Source organism: Furipterus horrens, unplaced genomic scaffold (genome assembly GCF_987537825.1).
Source record: "Furipterus horrens unplaced genomic scaffold, mFurHor1.1.pri manual_scaffold_17, whole genome shotgun sequence".
NCBI classification, from domain to species: Eukaryota; Metazoa; Chordata; class Mammalia; order Chiroptera; family Furipteridae; genus Furipterus; species Furipterus horrens.
This window is the reverse complement of record NW_028327187.1, coordinates 90,858,309-90,879,512: the sequence shown is the minus strand read 5'-3', so window position 1 is coordinate 90,879,512 and position 21,204 is coordinate 90,858,309. Positions and strand designations below refer to the sequence as shown.

Sequence of the window (21,204 nt, the reverse complement as noted above, 5' to 3'; positions counted from 1 at the left end):
ACAACTACGGCAGGTGCTGTCCGATGTACTTTACGGCACTGCCACACATGCGTGCACGTGTGCAAGATAGCGGCACATGCTGTTTGGTACACTTTACGGCAGTCAAGCTAAGGCGCGAGGTCGCGCATTGATGCCATATTCGGGTTGCTATGGCATCCACATCATTGTGAGCTGGCTCTTCATCCGTTAGCACTCCCATGACTTCGTGATCATGGCGGCAATAGCAGCGCTGTGGCGGAAGGCAACTGACTACCTGAAGACCAGAGAGTTCCGGGATTATGTGACCAGCACACACTTTTGGGGTCCTGTTGCCAACTGGAGCATACCCCTGGCTGCCTTTAGGGACATGAAGGCGTCTCCGGAAATCATCAGTGGCCGCATGACGACAGCGCTCATCCTCTACTCCATGGCCTTCATGCACTTCGCTTACCGAGTACAGTCTCGAAACTTGCTGCTGATGGCCTGTCACGGCACCAACGTGGTGGCGCAGAGTGTGCAGGCGAGCCGCTACCTCATCTATCATTTTGACGGCGGCGCTGAGGAGACCACTGCTGTTGCCACCGCCACTGCCGCTGCCACCCCCACCAACACCAGCACCGACACCACCACCACCAGCACCACCGACACCACAGCCTACGACTAGGTGGCCACCAGCACCAATCTGCAGTCCCTGAAATGAGATTGATGGCTGAGACGGACCTGTCGAATCTTTGCAGCTTGTAAGCACTGAACTATTATTATTCTTCCCTAAGAAAAGACCAATGAAAACTTTGGTTTTGACTCTTAAAACAGGGCAAATCTCATTGAAACCTGCAGTTTGGTTAATAAATAAATAGAAAGTAGCATAAATCTGAAACCGAGTGTTGCCTCTTTCTTGACTTGGAAATAAAATGTTTTGTAAAAGATGAGGACAGTAGATTGCTTGGTTTTTTCTTCATGGCAACTAGGAAATAAAAATGAAAAAGTCATAATCTTTTCTTGTTTTCCTCATGCCTAAAAATGGGGAAATGGCAGTTTGTAAAATTGGTTGACCTATCACCCTGTGTTGAACACTGGCTATGGTTGGGGATGAAGGTCTGTGGTCAACAGTATTAGCCCAGAGTATCCCCACCCCTGCCCCAGGAATTTCATAGGTGCTACAGTTTTTTTAAACCAAGGAGGACAGAAAAGAGAAGGGTGGGGTTATGGGTGTGACGCCATTCTGTAGCAGAGGCGGCCCTCCAGGACTTGACCCCAAATCTCCCCCTACTTCTGGAGGATGCAGGAAGTTCCAGAGTGGTCTACTGGGGAACTCCAATGTATGTGTTTAAGACTGCCTTTGTTAAGTATTTCAAATGCAAAGAAGTTGAAATTAACTATCTGAAAGGTTCTGAAATTATCAGGTTTTGGATCAGACAGACACACAAGTGGAACTCGAAGATTCCTCTTTATCTTCTGTGGCACCTAAGAATAAGTTCTCTTTGTAGGCAGTTTCTGCATTCCACATTCTACATACAGGGGGGGAAAAACAAACTGGAAAACTGTAATGTATTAGTTATCTATTGCTGTGTAACAAATCATCCCCAAGCTTAGCTTTAAACAACAAATATTTAAAATTAAAAAAATCAACAAGTATTATCTCATAAATTTCTGAGGGTTAGGAATGGGGGTGGCTTAGCTGGGTGCTTGCTGCTGGCTCAGGGTCTCTTAGCTGTCCACAGTGGCTGCAGTCTCCCAAGGCTTGCCAGGGGCTAGAGAATCCCACTTCCAAACTCAGTTTGCAGGAGGCTTCAGTTCCCTATCATGTGGGCCACAGGGCTGCTTACAACACACTTCACCCACAACAGGTGTTCCAAGAGAAAAAACCCAAGATGGAAGCTATTGTTTTTTATAGCTTAACCTGGGAAGTGATATACCATCACTTCAGCTGTGTTCTGTTGGTTACATGGACCAACCCTTGGTACACTGTGGGAGGACAATGCAAGGGTGGAAATACCAGGAGGCAGGCCTCATTGGGGGGCTATCTTCTAGGTTGGCTACCACACACAGTTCTAAACTAAAAATTCTTATGTAGTAATAAAAAGCTGTTTTGCAAGTTCTGAAATGAATCATAACCTTTTACCAACATTTTTATTAAAACCTTGAAGGATTTTCCCCTTCACAATTACATGAGTAGAACTTAGTATATTTTTAGATTTGTCTTATAAGATGTATGTTGTAATTTGAGTATTATATTTCAATAAAAGGCCACTGTCTGTTGAACACATTTCAGAGCACGTAGGTTCCCAATTAACCTGGTAAAGGAAGGAGGTATTTTTTGCTGATCATTTCCTATCACTCTACATTTATAATTTAATGGGCAAAATGGTTAGAAAAAACATTCAAAAGGTTACAACACCTCTACTCTAATGCAGTGCTCCACTTACAGGACCCAGTTTGTAGTATGCCCACCCGACTAAGAGACCTAACCCTTTGTTGTCTGGGATATTCATGCTTAAAGCCATATAAGTGATTAATACTTTAATAAAAATGAACCTTTCAAGTCATTAGGATAACAATCATTTCATAATCCCCCCAAACTCTCAAACATAAACAATCCTTTCTGGACTTTGCAATTTAACTTAAACTGTCTACAGTACTTTATGAAGCCAATAACATTTTCTGAATTGGCAGTTATTTTTCCAGAAGTTTTTGTTACTGACACATGTTTGTTATTTCCCAGGTTTTGCTTTTATATTAAGTTTAATAAGTCATGACTTCCTCCTTAGCTCCTCTGAGCTTCCTGGCAAAGCACAGGTTAAAATCCAAAGAACTGCCTTATCTTTGCAACTATAATGCTAAAGCCATTTTTCTCCTCAAAGTCTTTCAAAACATGAACCACATATTGTGTTCCTGGGAGAGGCTGAGAGCAAATTATATTGCTGCATGAAAACAAGGCTCTCCAAGAAACAAAGGCTTGTGCAGAAAGGAAGCCACTTCCTGGGTCGCTTCTGACCTTGACAACTCACAAATCTCCCCAGAGGTAGAGCTGATCTCCACAAAAACAGACGCTACAACGTATTACAGGAAATGTGACACATAACTCTTACAGTCTGAATTGATATTGCTCATATCTTTTTATTTTGAAATTTTAAATTTTAAATAAAAAAATTCAAAATACACAAGTACATGTTATAAAATTTTCACAAAGTAGAAAAGCCAAATTTCTTTGACCCACTCCTCTCAACCCCAATTCCTTTCACAGAAGTAACAGCAAAAATGTCTTGGGAAGAACATACAACTTTCCAGAGATGTTATTTTAAAATACAAATAGTTTTATAACATGCTATACATTGTTAAAATTCTGCTTTTCTATTTAATATGTCTTAGAGATTATTTCATATTACTGTATTGCAGCATTTCCTTTTTTTTTTTTTACCAGCTGCATAATATTCTGTAGCATGGCTGTGATGTGGTTTATTTAACCAGCCCTCTCCTGATGGGTGGCTGCCAGTTCGGCTGTGAATACCCTTTGGTGCATACTCTGTGCCCACATGCACAGGTCTATAGGGGAAAGGTCCACAGGCTGGTGTCACTGTGCACTCCACATTTGCTTTTAAGCCCTCTTTGGGAATGTCTTCCTTTCTTTGTTTCAATTTCAATGTAATTAAACACTGTCAGTATAGTTTTCTGAACAATATCTTTAATTTATCAAAGCAGACATTAAATCCAATAAGATGAAAGCTCACAGACCATCATGCATATCTTTAAAATCCTCACATTTGCATTTATGTCAGTGCCTGGCACATGGCTGACACTTGATAAATGTTAGATAGATAAGGAAGAACTAACTAGGTTCAAGAGATATGAAAATAAGGTGTTCAGAATCCCACTGGAAATGAGGTCTTAAATTGGTTAGTGAATCAAGATTTAATTTGTTGCCAAGTTTTGTATCTTATATCTAGAAGATAGAAAATATTTCAAAATTTCTTAGTTTGGGGGTAGTTGCAAGCTGAATGAAAATTCTTCTTACTTTACTACTGAAGTCATCTCAAGGACTTCCATGAAATGAAGGGAGAAAGAAAATATAAGATTAAAGACCAAATAGTAACAGGAAAGATTAAAGCAGAAAGTTACAGGCACATCTGCATTATCCAGATTTTACAAAATTACATTAAATGCCTTTTAATGTAAAAATATACCTCCACCTTTGGCCCATTCTCTACAGATCACAGCTGAGGGACTGGGGCTATTCCTCCAGGCAGCTGGGAATGTGGCAATTCTGTCCCTGAAGGTTGAGGCAACATGGCCCAGTTAAGCACCATTGCATATAATGTGGCAGTGGTTTCACAGTTCAAGAAACAAACAGAACAAAGGCAGAAGTGGATGGCTTTTTGGGTAAAAAGAAGAGAGGAAGTATGAATGAATGACTCTGTGAATCTGTTGAAAAGAAATTAAGTCTTTGAACTTCCATAAGAACGTTGAAATTTCATTCTTCAATCTTCCAAGGAAGGACCAGGCTTAGATAACAGTATAACTAACATTCACATCTATATACGAATACTCCTAAGCTATCGGTTGACCCTTCAGTCAACGAATATTCACTGAGCACAGGAGGGCCAGTCCCTGTGCTCAGCACTTGGGATCTGACTGAACAGAGAGAGCTGTGACTACCAAGGGAGTTTACTTTTCCTAAGTGCCATGAACAAGCCAGCAACTGTTGAGCTTTCGCCAACATCCTTGTTTGTGATGCTGGCCTAGGGCCCCTGCCCCTCTTTGGTCAGTCAAGTCATTGTGTCCTCTAGCTCCCCACTGACCAGCCTGGGCCCACTTGCTTGTCCTACTACCTCAGGCTAACAGAAACTTCTGTAACTAATTAGAAATGGCTAGAAAATGGGCTTTCAGGCAACTTTTTCTTGCTTTCTTCCAAAAAGGAAGGATTTATATCACAGCTCACCCCTTGGACATCCTCATGAATGGGACTTTCAGGAAGGAGGGGTGGGGCAGAACTTGTCTGTCATTGGGCAGAGAACTCTGCATGACCCTTTACAGAGGCCTGGCCAAACACAGCATTTCCTGTGTTAAACAGCTAGAGTTTAGGACCAGGAAAGAATCTCACCTTTTAAATAGTAACAAAACAAAACAAAACAAACGAAAGAAAAAACACCAAAAAGTCTTGGATAACAGTTTAGGCATATGAGTATCTAATATTTTGGGGTCAGTATAAATCACACAATACCAAGCTTATGAATATAAAAAAAAATACTTCCAAAGAGTCAAATGAAAAGTCCAGGAAAAGACAAGAAAAATTCCTTTTTGGTTGGGTAGAGTACTCTGGTAAGTTTTTCCTTTTGCACAAAAAAGGATGGCTGAGATCGAAGCCGTGCTGACTTTCATACAACATGTCTGATTTCTGTCAAAGGGCAACCTAAAATACAAGAAAATATTTAATTTTATTTAGGGGGGGAGTAAAATACTGAAGACAGTTATTTATTTTAACAAGTTTTACTTATGGAAATTAATAAGTTGCTATTAATACCATACCTAAGAGCTAAGCATCATCGGCATCACTTTAGGGCTGACATGCTCTTTGATTATGTTACAAAGTTGAATCACTAGACCAATGCCTTCAGATATATTTGACTAAACGAAGTTGGCAGGGAGTTTTTGTTGAATTACTTCATGTATGAAAACTATCAACCAGACAGAGCACAAAGCCCAGTGTCCTTTCTCTCAAATAATAAGGACATGGGGAAACTTCAGATGAGAGTGTGTGTTCATTATGACCTTACATAAAAGAACAGACATCAAAGAGATATAAGGCTATTGTATCCTTACTTAACATCAGATGCCTAAATTTACCTCAGGCCTCCCCTTCAGGGGCATGTGGCCCAGGTTCCTTTGAATCCAGTTTCTGATTCTGTAGATAGAGGCTGTCTAGCTTCTGCATATCTTCTGTAAGACCTTTTCTAAGATCTTCATTGTTTCTTAGAAATTCTTTTACCACCTCCAGTTGATTTAAGATCTGCAAAAAGGAATCATACAATTTACAGCTGAGATCATTTTATAGCAGGCTTGTAATTCAGGTGAAAACTTATTACGTCCAAGACTGGCTCCTGCTCATGTATCCACCAAGAGACAGAAACCTTGGCTACAGGCACCTGTCCATAAACAGGTTAGGGTTTGAAAAACAAAAGCAAACAAACCCTTTAAAACAAAGCATCCTCTGCACAAACAAATTAAGACCCTGGCTAGCTGGTTCTGGGCCACACAAGGGAATGTTTGCTTGCCTCCTCAAGTTTTTTAAAAAACATCCTGCATTTGTATGAAAGGGCCATACACAAAACACACAGATGATCCTGAACTCACGATGGGCTTCCATCCTGATAAACCCATTGTAAGCTGAAAATATAAATCAAAAATGAATTTAATACACGTAACCTACCAAACATCACAGCTTAGGCCTAGTCTACCTTAAATGTGCTCAGAACACCTACATTAGCCTACAGTTGGGCAAAGTTCATCTCACTGCCACTGCCCAAGCACCACAAGAGAAAATCATACTGCATATCACTCACCCAGAAAAAAGATCAAAATGCAAAGTATGGTTTCTGCTGAAATGTTATCTGTGTTGCACATCGTAAAGGTGAAAAGCTGTAAGTAAAACCATTGTAACATACACATATATACATATACATATGTGTATATACAGAGAAGGAAAACTCTGACTCCAAAAAACCTCCGCTGCCTTGCGGCATACCTCTTCAGGGGAAAGGCTAAGGGAGTAAACCCCGACAGAAAATCCGGAGCTGGAGTCCCTAAGGCGGTTTGACGTTGTAGTCAACACCGGCAACTCCTGCGGCGCACCTGAAGCCAAGCTGTATTGACTCCGTCTTTCCCTTGGACCCTTCAGCTGCGAAGAGAGGGGGGGTCTGCTGCATGGGCAACAGCAGACCCTCCATATCACCCTGCCCAGGCTCTGTAGCTTCAGCTTCACTGGAGAGGACACTCCAGGGACATCGCAAGATGTCGATTCAACACGGGAGGAGACAGATACCGTGTCACTCCCGAGTCGGACTGCACAACCATTCTCGGTGGTGCAGATAGACTCTTGAGAAGCTACACCATCGTCTCTCGAGACGGACGGCTGCCAACGATGTGTATATAAAAATAAAATGAAGCCTTTTCATTTTGAATTTGTACCTCTACATGCATTAGTATTAAATACACATACATCCATACATATATAGATGTGTATGGTTACCCATATGTATGCATATGTATTTGTTTATATATATTTAATAGTAATACATGTACAGGTTCCCCTGGCTGGTTTGGCTCAGTGGATTGAGCGTCGGCCTGCGAGCTAAGTGTCGCTGGTTCGATCTTCCAGTCAGGGCACATCAGAGAAGGAAAACTCTGACTCCAAAAAACCTCCACTGCCTTGCGGCATACCTCTTCAGGGGAAAGGCTAAGGGAGTAAACCCCGACAGAAAATCCAGAGCCGGAGTCCCTAAGGCGGTTTGACGTTGTAGTCAACACCGGCAACTCCTGCGGCGCACCTGAAGCCAAACTGTATTGACTCCGTCTTTCCCTTGGATCCTTCAGCTGCGAAGAGAGGGGGGGTCTGCTGCATGGGCAACAGCAGACCCTCCATATCACCCTGCCCAGGCTCTGTAGCTTCAGCTTCACTGGAGAGGACACTCCAGCGTCATCACAAGATGTCGATTCAACACGGGAGGAGACAGATACCGTGTCACTCCCGAGTTGGACTGCACAGCCATTCTCGGCGGTGCAGATAGACTCTTAAGAAGCTACACCATCGTCTCTCGAGACGGACGGCTGCCGACGACATGTACAGGTTAAAACTTCAAGATGAGCACAAGGGTACAAGGTAAATAATCAGTCATCTTCCAAACCTCTGTCTTCGGTCACCTAGCTTCTTCCCCCAGAGATGACCACAATGAAATTTCTTGTGTTTCTTCTGGAGATATTCTATGTACTTCCATGTGAGCACGTGTATACATTGCATACACATTAAAAAAAATACAAAGATACTAGACATTGTTCTTCAACTGATCTTTCCTATTTCCCATATCAGATTATAAAGAGTGGCCCTGTTATATTTTTAATGGCTGAATATTTCAGTTATGGATGCTTCACATTTTAACATATTATTTCAAACCTTCTGTTAGGACCAGTAATGCTGTATATGTGTCATTTTGCATAAAAGACAAGTCCATTTGTAAAATGTTTTTAGAAGTGAAAAGCAGTTTTAATTCTGATAAAGAGTTTTCTGTTTTATTAATAGGTTTTGCCAAAGTTTCCATTTACTGAACTTGTACCAATTTAAACTCCCACCAGTAATGTTACCTGATATTTAAACTAATAAAAGTACTCTCAGAATAGTACCATGGAAATGTACCAAGGGCTTATCCCAGGACACCCTCACTGGTCAATGTGCTTATTACAAGGATGACCGAGAGTTACTCATACTTTAGGGTGTGATGAATTTTCTAATGGAGGACTCCCAACTCCAAGCAAAGTCAAGGTGATCTAAGTCTAACGAAGAAAAGTGGTGGAGTACCCTACCCCTAGCAGAACAGTGGTTCTTCAACTTTAGTGTACATGATTGATTCTGATGCAGTAGCTCTAGGGTGGGAACTAAGCAAGCATTAAGGTGATTGTGGTGTCAGCAAATGAAACAGCTAGAGATACTGGACGACGTCTGCTAGCAATGGAAGGCAGGGGCGGGTGGGGGGGACTGGCTGTGGCTTGTCAGTAGGGTGAATAGGTAGCAGGGAGGGCCAGGGAGGAGGTCTTCAGATAGATCAGTAAGTACATGGGGACGTGCCCTTCAGCTGGGGCTGCTTATTACAAAGCTGGAAACAAGCCTACAACTCCTGAAAGACACCTGGGCTTTAATAATAAGTCCAGAAACCACAAACATGTAAAATGAAGATTACACCAATGACATTATTCACAGCATAGACAGCACACGGTGCACTGTGCTGTTAGCACTTATTCCCGGTGCCTGGTTTTCTAGAAGCACCCCCCAGGGTCCTTCCCGTGATGCCTGACTGCGCTGGTTGGGATTGTGCACCACACACATGCTCCAACATGGAATGGGGTCCTTCCTCCCCTGTTTGGAGACCTTCTCATTTGATGTCATCTCCTGACCCTCTCTGCCCCTGAAATGTGCTTAAGAGGGGCAGTTATTTTAGTTTGGTTAGGCGGGGAGAGGAGAGTAAAAGTCAAAAGAGTTTTGTGTTAATTACTAAATTTATGTAAAAGGGGAAGAGAAAGTAGAAATGGGAAAACTGAAGTACTAGAAAAAAATTATGGAACACAGACAGACTTGGATATTGAAACTCTCCTTTGTCACTTGATCACTGTGTGACTTTCGGCAAGACACTTGACCTCTCTGAGCTTGTTCTCTTGTATGCAAATAAAGGATGATGATACCAACCCCACCTAGAATTCTTGTGAGGATTAAAATAGCCTACTAAAAGCACTTAGCCTTGTGTCTGGTACATTCCTTCTTTCCTGCATTCATGGAACAAATGTTTAGTGAGAGCCAGTCTACCATGTGCCAGAGACTACTGTAGGCAAAAGATGTGTAGCCCCTCATTCTAGTCCCTTAAGGCAAAACTCTTGGATTTGTCTTTGACGCCTCTTTCCCTCACTTGCCACATCTGCCCACCTCGCCACCTCTACACTTCCCACCCTGGTTCGACCACCATCTCTCTTCCCTGGTGACTGCAGCAGGCTCTTAACCGGTATCCCGGCTTTTATCTTTAACAGCCCACACCCCTCCCCAGGATCCTCAACACAGCAGCCAGTTGTGCTTCTTTTTTCATTCTGCTGCTGGGAAGTGTCACAGCTCCCATCTCAGGAATAAGAGTCTAGGTCCTTCTCAATGGCTCTACATGGTGGCCTGCCTCCTCCATCTTTACTCTCTCACCTCTTCGCCCACTATTCTTTCCCGCACCCCACTCCAGCCACCCTGGCTCAACTTGTTGCTGTTCCCTCTGCCTGAATGCTCTTGCTCCAGATATGCACATGGCCAGTCTTCACCTCCTCTACGGTGTTGCTAAGTCTCTCCTCAATAAGGCCATCCTGACCCCGCTACTGTAACCTGATACTGGTCCCCACTCTGCCCTTCCCAATCCCCCACACTGCTCAACACAGTACTTCTAAGGCACATCATTTACTTATGACGTTGACTGTTTCCTGTCTGTCTCCCCCTGCAGGGATCTTTGTTTTGTTCACTGATGTGCCCCAAGCTCCTAGAACCGTGCCTGCAACACAGCAGGTGCTTGCTCAGTAAATATTTCTGGAATAGAACAAAGCGTCATTTCCATTCTTTCTCTGACTGCCTTGAGTACATTCTGTCACTGCCCCCGCTCCCCAGGCTTCCCTCAGCAGGGTTTACGAAATCAGTAATCATTTTCAAGGATGTGCAAGTTCTTTACGTGTTGTTTGTGTTTTTTTTTTAGCCACTTACTGCAGTCAATGTGCTTTAGCTGAATTTTTTAAACTCCCAGGTCTGAACAGAGCGTGGAGGGCCGGCAGGGCTATGTGAAGGGCTCTTGGGTGGCAGCTAAATTCTGCTGCAGCTGGGCCCTTAGTAGACACATTCCACATATATCCCGAGGGACCTGACACCTACTGCTCCTCTGTGCCTCTGAAGCGGAATGCATTTTACAATCACTTCTACATGCACAGTGTATCTTCACGGGAGCCCCTTTTATAATGTTCTTTATCATTAGGGCTCATCACTCACGCAGAAAAGAATGGAGGCGATGAGCTCTCTCTGCTCTGCACTCCTTGGCACTCATTCTCATGCTCCAGGATGCATTTTTGGGAACCATCACACTAAATTACCAGCATCAGCCATTTTTTCTCAACTTGCCTTTGCAACTCGACTTGTACTGTTTTAACGAATACCAGAAACAGGCCTTATTAAACATTTACTGAAAAAAGTCCTGTGGTCATAATATAATCAGTCTTTCTTCATTCCTAGAAGCATTTTCTTTTCATGTTTTAACATCTCAAATGAGAATGCATCTCACCACTGATAGTGTCTTACAATAAATTGGCAGCATTTTTTTTTCTTTCTTAGAAGTGAATGAATTAATAGTGTCTCTTACAATTGATGGCATGTCAGAGTCACTGAAATTTGGTTTATCGAATCATCTGACTTTGGAGACTAACCCTCAAGAACATGGATAATCATATCTGGTACTGAACTTACAAGTGAGGTCAAATTCTATATACCATGGAAAGCCAACCTTCAACTTCTTAGAGATAGCATGCCAATCAATCTGAATTTACATTTTGATCAATTGAAATATCAAGAGAAATGCCATGGTCTACTGAACGAAAGCATGCAAAATGAGAACTTATCAACTCTATCTAGAGACTTGGGGACCCAGAGAACAAGCCAATTAACCCCAATTTCCTCTCCGTAAAACAGAGATAATGAGGGTTTGAAACTTACAGTTGCTAGCTCTTCAGTGATACAAGATGAGGTGAGGCATGTGGAAAAGGCACAGGACCAGAGTGACGAGACCCACAGCCAGCCCTCTGACCCCAGCCGGTAGCCTTACATCTGGCAGCGCCTGCCACCTGGGGTTGCTGCCTCAAGTGTAAAGCAGGGGCTGTGACAAGATGACGGCCAGATTCCCTTCCAGCTCACACATCACGTACACTCCTGGCTTGCACGTGTTGCTGCTGATGTGTTTTGCTCTTTTTTACACAAACAGGAAAGAACTACAGCTCCCTCAAGAAAGAAGAGGGAAATATGAACGACTCAGGGGCTGTGGGCACAATCCTCTGGTTGCCTTCTCTTGTTCAATTCTGCTTCTGAAAGCAGCAGCAGAAAAAGAATCGGGGCTGGCTCTAATGGCATTGTGAAATAAAGCAAGATGAAACACATGGATTTAGAAAACAGAAGATTTAACAGTCTATTCCTCATTTTAAATACCTATGGTTTGCCAGGGAGGGCACATCCAAAAACCAGCAGTATGCAGTCCCTGTGCTCAAGGAGCTCACCAAGCTGAATGAAGCATCTGGGTCAAGGTCAGAACAGTTCACACATGCACAGGGACCAGTAAGGAGCACAGCTTAATGAACGAGAGACACACTTAGTCATACATGAACATCTTCTCTGTGTTTAATGACGTAACCAGCAAAACTACTTTTCTCGGACAAGGTGAAATGGAGAAGTAAAATGATTTGTCCAATCTCTGGTGATCTAGAATTCTAATCTAGCCAAGTGCTGAAACATTTCAGAACCTTACTAGAATACAATTCTGCTGTTCATTTAAAAAACGTTTTTATAGCTTACATGGAACAAAGGGGATTCATTTCTCCTATACTCCCAATTAGGACTTAAACTCACCCTTACCTTGCAATGCCCTAAGCCAGAAACCTCGTTGATCTTTAACTTCCTTCTTCCAGCCTCATGCCATGCTTCAAATACTCTAATCAGCCACTAAGGCCATCAGCTCTTTCCAAGCAATGTCTCCTAAACCCAGCTCTTCCTCCACAGCTCTGCTTTCTGCCCTCTTTTTCTCATCCTCCCAAGACTGCAAGAGCCTACTGGCTACTCTCCAACTCCAACTGCCCTAAGAGTTAACTTTCTAAAAGCCCTATCTGTTCAATTTCATTTACTCTTTCTTGCCTAAAAAACATCTGTTGGCTCCCTACCACTTCCTGGGCATAAGGCCCAAACCCCTGGGTGTAGCACAGAAAATCTTTGGAAATGTGGCTCCGACCTACCTGGCCACCTCACACTTGACCACGTCTCCTATGCTCACCAGCTCACTGCCCAGGCCCAAGTTACTCTGCCATGCCTTGGCAGGTGCCGCTCCTTCTGCTGAGAATGCCCTTCTTTTCTTGCCAATTTGCCAAACTCTGATTTGATGCTGGTAGTCCCAGCTCAGCACCTTCTCAGCAAAGCCTTTTTCCCCCTTTTTTGCAAACCCTCCCTGACCTGCAGAGAATCTCTAGAACCTTTGTTCAGAATTCTGTGCTAGCCCTTACTGTGTTGTTCCACTGTGTGGCATATATTAAGCACTCGAATGTTTGCTGATGAAGTGGAAATAATTGTTTAAAGGTAATGTTAATCTGTGCCAAAAGTATACTCATTTCTGGAAATGATTAATCTTATAAGTCAGAAACATAACTGGTGATGTGTTAAAATGAGCGACTTTTTTTCCTTGGAGCCTTTCTTTGTTTTGTTTACTCGCAGAGAAGGTATGATATATATATGTATATATATATATATATAATTTTTTTTTTTTACCTCTTCTGGCAGCACCTCTTGTTCTTTTGCTTGAAGATACATCTCTTGAAGTTTTTCCTTTAGAAACTCCATTTCTATTTCATTTACTTGGCTCTCACTCAGGTAAATGCCTGTTTCATATTCACTCCCATCTCGATGATCTTCCTCAGGGATGTGAACAGCCCAGTCAGATGTCAACAGCTATTGGATTACCAAACAAATATACGAACTGACTGAATGGAAAAGATATTCCACTGGATTACTCAAAGAATTTATAATTAAATATCACTGACTGGATCCATTTCAATAACATCTTATGACAACAGAAAAGTCTCTCAGCCCAGCACAATTTTAGATTTCATAGCAACATGTTTTTCCCTTGTTTACATGCGAAAATTTCATTTAAACCTAATAAACTGCAAATTCTAAATAAGTGATGGTGGTTCCTTTTTTCCCTTAGTTTTTTTTTTTAATTATTTGTTTGTTTATTTATTTTTAGAGAGAGGGGAAAGGAGAAAGAGAGGAAGAGAAACATCACTGTGTGGTTGCCTCTCACTCGCGTCCCCAACTGGGGACCTGACGTGCAACCTAGTCATGTGCCCTGACTGGGAATCGAACCAGCGACACTTGGTTCGCAGGCCGGCGCTCAATCCACTGAGCCACAGCAGCCAGGGCTCCCTTAGTTCTTTATGTCAGAACTGTTCAATCTAATTTTTACCTGTTCTATTCTGGAGTATACCTCCACAATCTCTGGAATATTCTGAAATTCCTCCAGGAATTTTTGGATCTTCATCTGAAAATCCCGAAGCCATGTAGAAGACACCTTCATCTCAGAAGAGTGCATGATTTCATTACGACACTTAATTACCTACAGAAAGACAAAAATACATCAAAGGCTCCAAAAAGTCCAACAGTGGGGTAAACTAAGATTCTGTAGTTTGAAAGAAAGTTGCAGAAAAGTTGTTGTTAGTTACAAAAATGTTCAACCCCCTGCCATTTGAATAATCAATTCGTCAGGGTAAGAAATACAAATAAACTTACAACTATCCTTAGCCCTTGAAACTTTGTGACTGGCTGGATATCGCTTTCAATCTCCCATATCTCTTAACTCAAGACAACCTGCCCAAAGAGCAAGAGTATTGGCCACTAGCTCTGCATAAACTCAAAGGCTGAAGCAGATGTTGCAAAAATCCTTTAAGTATCGTTGGAGTTCCGGGAAGCTGGGCCAAGAGAGTTTTTTTGTTGCAGAACCCATGATGAAAAGAAGACCAACTTCTGCCTGTATTTTAAGACAGATGGTGCTGTCTAATCATATATTAATTAATTCATGTAAAGCCTTCCACATCTTTGTTAAGAGATATCATAGGGGTCAACTTTGTACTGTGCTGGTTTTTGTTTCTGCTGATGTCACAGAGGATTCTCAATCCTTTCAGCTGCTGGCAACCTAGCAAAATGTACTTGCATTTCCTCTACATGTTACATGTAATCCATTCAAATATCTCTTCAATGACTTTCAGAGTAATATATCCACCAGAGTTGTTTTCTGGTGAAACAGAGAAAGTCTAAATCTCCAAAGAAAATCGGACATAGCAATCTACTATGATCTTGTTTATTCACTGGTTTCTATTTTCTCCAGTTCTATGTAACTTTTAGTCAATGAAATATAGAAGGGAAGGACTCAAATGCTGATGCACAATGAACAGAATGATGTATTGCTCTGTATATATATATTTTAATATTGAAAATAACTTTGTTTCTGTTTATGGCAGAACAGAGAAAATTGAGGGTCATCTATTTTAGTGGCAAAAGGTATAAGTTGTCAGAAAGCTTTATTTAGGGAGAACTGAAGGGCTGGGGTTCTTGGACATCACAGAAGGTGCATGGGATGTGAACTCCTCTAGCATCCTAAGTGATGCCAACTTTGAAGCAAAGTCTAAGTTTCTTTGTGCCACTGTTTTGGGGAGAGACCGTGTGCTATATCTGCACACCTCGGCTGGTGTTCACAGTACCTACATAACTGACTCCCATTGTGTGGTTTGAAAGCTGACAGCTCTTACCTCTGTGACTTTCTTTCGATCAACCATGAAGTGATCACAGCAGTTGATGAGGCTTAAAAGAGCAACTGCATCACATTCCTCGGGTCCTGTTTTGTCTGCCAGTCCTCGGGGCATGAAGGCCTGTAGGAGGAGAGGCACAAGGGACACCTGAATCTCCTCCGACCCTATGAGCTACTGGGGCCAATGACACTTGTCTGTTTCCCAAACACTGACTGAAATTCTCTTACTGAAGTTTCAAGTTAGAGCCTCACAAGTCCAAAACACAAGTCAGGAAACAGTTACGATAACCCTCGGACAAGGGCAAGAACTAAACAGTTGCTCTATCTGTCCCTCTGTTCTTAGAGACACTTAAACTTTTTTTAATACTCCCCTGAGGACATTTTTTGCATTGCTTTTAGAGAGAGAAGAAGAGAAAGAAGATTTTTGGAGATGGGAAGGAAGGGAGGCAGAGAGGAAGAGAAACAGTGATGAGAGAGAGAAACATACATTAATTGGATGCCTCTCTCAGGCACCCTGACTAGGGACTGAACATGCAACCTGGGTATGTGCCCTTACTGGGAATTGAACCAGTGACCTTTCGGTCGATGGAAGGATGCCCAACTGAGCCACACCAGCCAGGGTGACACTTAAACATTTGATGTAACTGGTTTTCTGTCCTTTATTCATGGCATATAAGCAGGAAGCATGGGTAGAAAGCGCTGTATTTCTCTTCCTTATTGAAATGTCAGTGGCTGAGCTGTTCAAGATTTAAAATTTAAAAATAATAGCTACTCCAAAGTGGATACTAAAATAGCTTGAGAAAGTTCAGCATGGTAGTATAAAGTTAAGAATCTGGGCTTTGGAGTGTGTGTGACAGGGCTGGGTTCAAATTCCAGCTCTGCCACCTGCAAGCTGTGTGACCTTGGGCAAGTTCCCTACCCTCAGATCCCTCCTCAGTAAATGGGAGTAACTCTTCTCAGCTACTTCAAAATATGTTGTGAGAATTAAATAAGTTAATGCAAGTCAAGCACTTGCTTGGTGCCTGGCACATGCCAGAAATGTTGGCAATTGTGTTGATGGTGCAGGGTGAATAAGACTTCCATAGGAGTTACAGTGGAATCCCAGGGTTTGAGGCTCTAGATAATACCAGAAGGGCCTCATTTTAGCTTGATCTCTCCTTTCATAGTATTTCCTGGCACAAACCCCCAAAATGGTGTTATAGCAAGGCGTGGGCATATTTCTTTCCTGAAATATTTCCAAATTTATATCTGAAGGCAACAACTTTACCAAGCTAAGAAGCTCAAGAGTACATTCCTGCCAAGGGACTAGAAAAGATGACATCTGAAAACTTACATGCAAAGAGAACTCTAAATAAAAGAGTTCCCTTGAAAACAAACACATTTCAGTAGGCAAGCGACCACCATGCCTCCTCCAGTGCTGCTCGGAATGGCATTCCAAAAAAAGGCTTGTGGGAGGTGCTGACACACTCCAGAGAGAGTCGATGCCCAGTTCCTGGTGGTGATGGAATCCTACACCTGAACCTCATGTAATTAAGAAAACTCCCGTGTATCCTGCATGGCCCCTACCGAAAGGTACAGTAGCTGAGACCATCACTGTCTATGTCCTGACAGCCACTGACATGCCAGCCCTTTGAAAGACGCCTATTATGAATGTTACAAATCCTAACAAAGACATTAGCTAATGTGTAGCAGGCAAACTAATTCAACAAAAAGGAAGAAAAGAAGAAACTCTGTTGCTCAGAGGAAAATACAAAGTTACAGGGGCCTTAGTTGCCTCAAAACCAGGCACATTTTTTCTTTTCCATTACAAGGTATGTTCTGTCTGGCATTTTCTCAGCAATATAAATCTGTCTCTTCCACATTAAAGTTTTATTCCAGCAATTATTCCCTTTCTTTAGAAACAGAGGCTGACAGGGAGGCTCTGCTGCCTCCTTGCCTCTGAAAGTTACTTTTAAAAATTGTGCCACATACCATAGTGTTCCATGTGTTAAATGCAGTTCTGTGAAACACACCTATTGCCTCTCCCTACCGTTTGCTGTCTCTGCACTGCGTAAAAGGAGGTGAGGATGGAGAAATAACTGGGGGCCACATCACGCTGGGCCTTACTGGCTCTGGAAAGGAGTTTGGAATTTATTCTAAGGACATTAGGAAGTCACTAAGGATTTTAGGCAAGGGAATAAAATGATCTAATTCCCACTTGAAAACGACACATCACACTGTGTGAAGAACTAACCAGAGGTGACCAGCTAGGTGGGAGGCGGCAACCAGAGGCCAGGAAAGAGGCTGAGAGCTGTGATACAGAGATGGAGAGAAGGATTCCATAACTATTTTGCAGGTACAAAGAGGGTAGTGAAGTTCGGAAAGAGATGAAACATAAATGATTGCAGGTGGTTGGTGGTGGGGCACACACATAGGTTTGGAGGGCAGAGATGAAGGGTCCTACTTGGGAAGTTAATACAAAGCATCTGGGAGGTAATGAAGTGAAGGGGTCAAGTAAGCAGTGAGAGATGCGCATCTGGAGCTCAGAAGAGAAAGCAAGGCTAGGAGTACACATCTGGGAGCCATCAGCATAAAGGCAGTATTTAATATTTAACTCTGTGGGCCTGGGCAGTATCACCAGAGGACAAGAGAGGGATGGAAGAGACCTAAGAAAAAGCCAACACTCAGAAAGAGGCTGACAAGGAACCAGGAAGGTATGAGATAAGCCAGGAGACAATGATGTCACAAAGCCAGGAGTTATAAGAGACACCCTTCCTCTTTTGTAGCAGACGGAAGATGGTGGACATGGAGGTAGGTTGGTAGGTCTTGTAAAGATGAAGAAGCATGTATCTGGGGGTATTCAACAACTCCAGGAAGCGTAAGCAAGGGTAGCAGCTGGGATAGAGGGTGGAGGAACACAGGAGGGAGCATGGCAAGGGAAAGGCAGCAAGAGTCATCTCCAGGAACAGAAGTCTACAGACGTGGTCAGATGGCTGCGGCTTGTGAACCAGAACTGAAAGTGACAAGATTTCATTTTTTTAATCGTTGAATAATATTCCATTGTGTGTGTGTGTGTGTGTACATACACATATATACACATACACTTGTATATATTCTTTATCCATTCATCTATTTATGGACACCTAGGCTGCTTCTATATCTTAGCTATTACTAGTACTGCTAGAATGAACATAGGAGAGCATGTATGTTTTTGAATTAGTGTTTCTGTTTTCTTTTTGTCGTTTGCGGCAACATGGATGGAACTGGAGGGTATTATGCTAAGTGAAATAAGTCAGATAGAGAAAGACAAATACCGTATGATTTCACTTATATGTGGCATCTAGGAAAACAAATGAATAAACAAAACAAAATAGAAACATACCCATACTTATCAAGAACAAGCTGATGGTTGCTAAAGGGGAGGGGTAGGGCAATGGGCTAAATAAATAAAATGCTTATTTAAAAAAGAAGAAAGAAAATGAAAATAAAACCAGTCAGCTCCCTTGTGAGCTTCTTCCCCTGAGTAGAAGCAGGTGATGATGTCATCAGGGCTGTAGTTGGTCCAGGAAAGTTTAGAGAAAGGAGAAAAAAAGGAGAAAGGGGTTGGAAAAATTTATTAACACAGGGTTGGAGTAGAAGGTCTGTAGGTGACAACAATGAAACAGGTGGCCTGTGCTTCCAGACGATTCTGAGGGTATGAAAGCAGCCAAGAGAGACCAACGAGTGAGGGACAGTCACAAAAAAGGTAGAGTTTTAAGTTTTATTGTTTTCTAGGTAAAAGGAGAAATTGGCAATTCTACAGTGGTAATAAAAGAATGAGGAAGAGGGTGCAGGTATGGTGGGTTTACTGGTCCATGAGAGCCAAAAGTCTGGGGGCCCCTGAAACGGTCCAACTTCGTTTTTGAGGGTAGGGAACAGAGGCTGGCCCAATGGCACACCACGGCAGCTGAGCTGGGACCCTGATTTCTGCTTTCCAGGCACCAAGCCTGTGCCTGCTGCTATCGGGTATGAAGGCTGACTCCAAAGCTATTTTGTGTTAGGAGGTCACTTTGCCCCTCCCCACCCCTAGCCAGCTTCTGACAAACATCAAAAGGGCAAAAAAAAAAATTTTCCCCCAATTAGCCCAACTAGTCGTGTTGCTGAAATCTAAAAACAGGCCTAATGGTATCCTTCTATCTGGCTACCTACCCCATGTCCATTCCTTAGATGGGCACTTCAAGTCCTTCATAGTTTAGCCTTTTCTTTCCATATTTCATAGCCATCCTCATGGTATCCTAGAACCAAACGGAGCTAAGGGAGCTTACCCTCAAAAATGCATTTCATGTTTCTCCCTCTGTGCCTCTGCTCATGATGCTCACTCTACATCTTGCCCCAGCAACTCTTGTTGAAATCTTTCCTATAGCTTTGCAAGTAGGGGTAGCAAAACTCAAGCTTCTACTTCATTAAGCTGGGGTTGAGTCCAATATAACAGCCCTGAACCGCCTAGACACCAGACCTTAAACACCCAATTTCTCTGAATCTGTTTATGAGTCCCAGGTTCCAGGTGACTCCTACCTGGTGTCAACACCCTCCAACTCTATAGGCTGAGGTGCTTACCTTGGCCACCTCCCAAGCGTCCACAGGCCAGCGGCCAGGTCGGCAGTTTCCCCAGTGGACGTCTCCATTTCTGTTGGTGTGATGTTTCAAAATCTCCCGTTTCCACTCTGCACACACCTGACACTGGGGCTGAAACTACAGGGAGCGGCGGTGAGGAGGAGCCTGGGAGGGAGGGGCATTTGGGCATATGAGCCCCGCGCCTTGTGGTCTGTGCACCACCAGGGAGGGCACAGGACGCTGTGCTCGGGACAGGGATGGGGATTGGGTCGCGAGACAGTGATCAAGGCCCCGGGCCAGGCGCTCACCTGGCGTGCGTGCGGGCTGCACCGCCAGCCGCTGCGGCAGGTGGTGCTGGGGCCCAGGCTGGGGACGGAGGCGAGCAGGCTGCGGTGGAAGGCTAGCATCTCCCGGCCGACGAAGCCCTGCAGGCAGTGGCGCAGCAGCAGCAGGCAGTGGCCCGCTTTCACCCAGTTCTTGTACTCCGCGCAGTTGAGGCGAGCTGCCAGCTCAGACAACACCATGTTTCCGCTCCCGCCCCAGAGGCCACTGGGCGAGGGGAGGGGAAACGGGCGCAGTGCGCAAGCGCGGAATCCTGGGCGGTGCCTGATTCCCCGGATTCAGCGCGTCTGCTTGGCCCCCGCCTGTATCCAGCCCCTCTGCCCCACCATGTGCAGGACCCCTGTGGCTGTGCGCACAGCGCAGTGCCCTTGGTACCCTGGGCGGAACCTTCTGGCTCTCAGGGCACGTCGGCCCCACCCTAGTCTTACTGGACCCAGACATAAAAAGGCTTTGTCCAGTTCTTGCCCAGAAAGCCTCTACCTGAAACTCTTAGCCCTTTTCTGTTCCTCCAAACTGACACCCCGCCAGCCCCGAATTCTCCTCTTCCCTGATGTCTATGGTCCTGTTTTTTGTAGGGATGTAGGTGGTCAAAGCACAGCTCTTGAATTACATATTCCTTGCATTATACGATTCTAGGACGTTTACTTAACTGGTTCCTAAGCCCACAGATTGGCTGTAGCAAATCAGCAAATCAGTGAAATGTAACCATGGTATCCTATACCACGCACCTATTATGTGTTTGCGGTGTGCCAAAGTGACACAAAGCTCAACAGCATCCGCCATTGGGCCACCTAGGACAGGCAAAGTGGACAACACATCATCTGGATTCTGAAGGTGGATTCTGGAAGGCTACATGGCCCAGAGCCAGATGAGGGCTGCTGCTTTGGTCCTGAAGCATTGAGCTTACATGATTGTTTTGTACTTTTGATTATATGATAATTAGTGCTCCTCTCATAAGGGAGTCTGAGTTAGGTTCCAATTAATT

The 21,204-nt window shown here is 43.5% G+C and overlaps 2 protein-coding genes across 3 annotated transcripts; one reads left to right on the top strand and one right to left on the bottom strand.

The window, feature by feature from the left end:
* The first annotated feature begins 211 nt into the window (after nucleotides 1–211).
* Nucleotides 212–643, top strand: MPC1L (mitochondrial pyruvate carrier 1 like). Its single transcript, XM_090264112.1, has one exon. It carries the CDS (start codon nucleotides 212–214, stop codon nucleotides 641–643), a length of 432 nt encoding a protein of 143 aa, XP_090120238.1.
* Nucleotides 644–3,072: 2,429 nt separating this feature from the next.
* CUNHXorf38 (chromosome unknown CXorf38 homolog) lies at nucleotides 3,073–20,510 on the bottom strand. 2 transcript variants are annotated; one of them, XM_090265087.1, is made up of 7 exons: nucleotides 20,186–20,498; nucleotides 19,881–20,015; nucleotides 15,307–15,426; nucleotides 13,968–14,117; nucleotides 13,271–13,450; nucleotides 5,821–5,983; nucleotides 3,073–5,386 (listed from the first exon to the last, which is right to left on the bottom strand). In XM_090265087.1, the coding sequence occupies exons 1-6, from the start codon at nucleotides 20,399–20,401 to the stop codon at nucleotides 5,822–5,824; spliced, it is 963 nt and encodes a 320-aa protein (XP_090121213.1). In that variant the 5' UTR covers nucleotides 20,402–20,498; the 3' UTR covers nucleotides 3,073–5,386; nucleotide 5,821. The 2 variants fall into 2 exon arrangements, with proteins under 2 accessions (XP_090121213.1, XP_090121214.1); XM_090265088.1 differs by lacking the exon at nucleotides 13,271–13,450 and having other exon boundaries at nucleotides 20,186–20,510.
* Between the last annotated feature and the right edge of the window lie 694 nt (nucleotides 20,511–21,204).

Bases quoted from the DNA above. Each gene is read 5' to 3' on its own strand.
- MPC1L (XM_090264112.1), top strand. From the start codon at position 212: ATGGCGGCAATAGCAGCGCTGTGGCGGAAGGCAACTGACTACCTGAAG.
- CUNHXorf38 (XM_090265087.1), bottom strand. From the start codon at position 20,401: ATGGTGTTGTCTGAGCTGGCAGCTCGCCTCAACTGCGCGGAGTACAAG. The intron at 20,016-20,185 runs GTGAGCGCCTGG...CGCTCCCTGTAG, and splicing joins GCAGCCCGCACGCACGCCAG to TTTCAGCCCCAGTGTCAGGT. The intron at 5,984-13,270 runs GTAAAAAAAAAA...TCCTTTTTGCAG, and splicing joins AAGAGGTGCTGCCAGAAGAG to ATCTTAAATCAACTGGAGGT.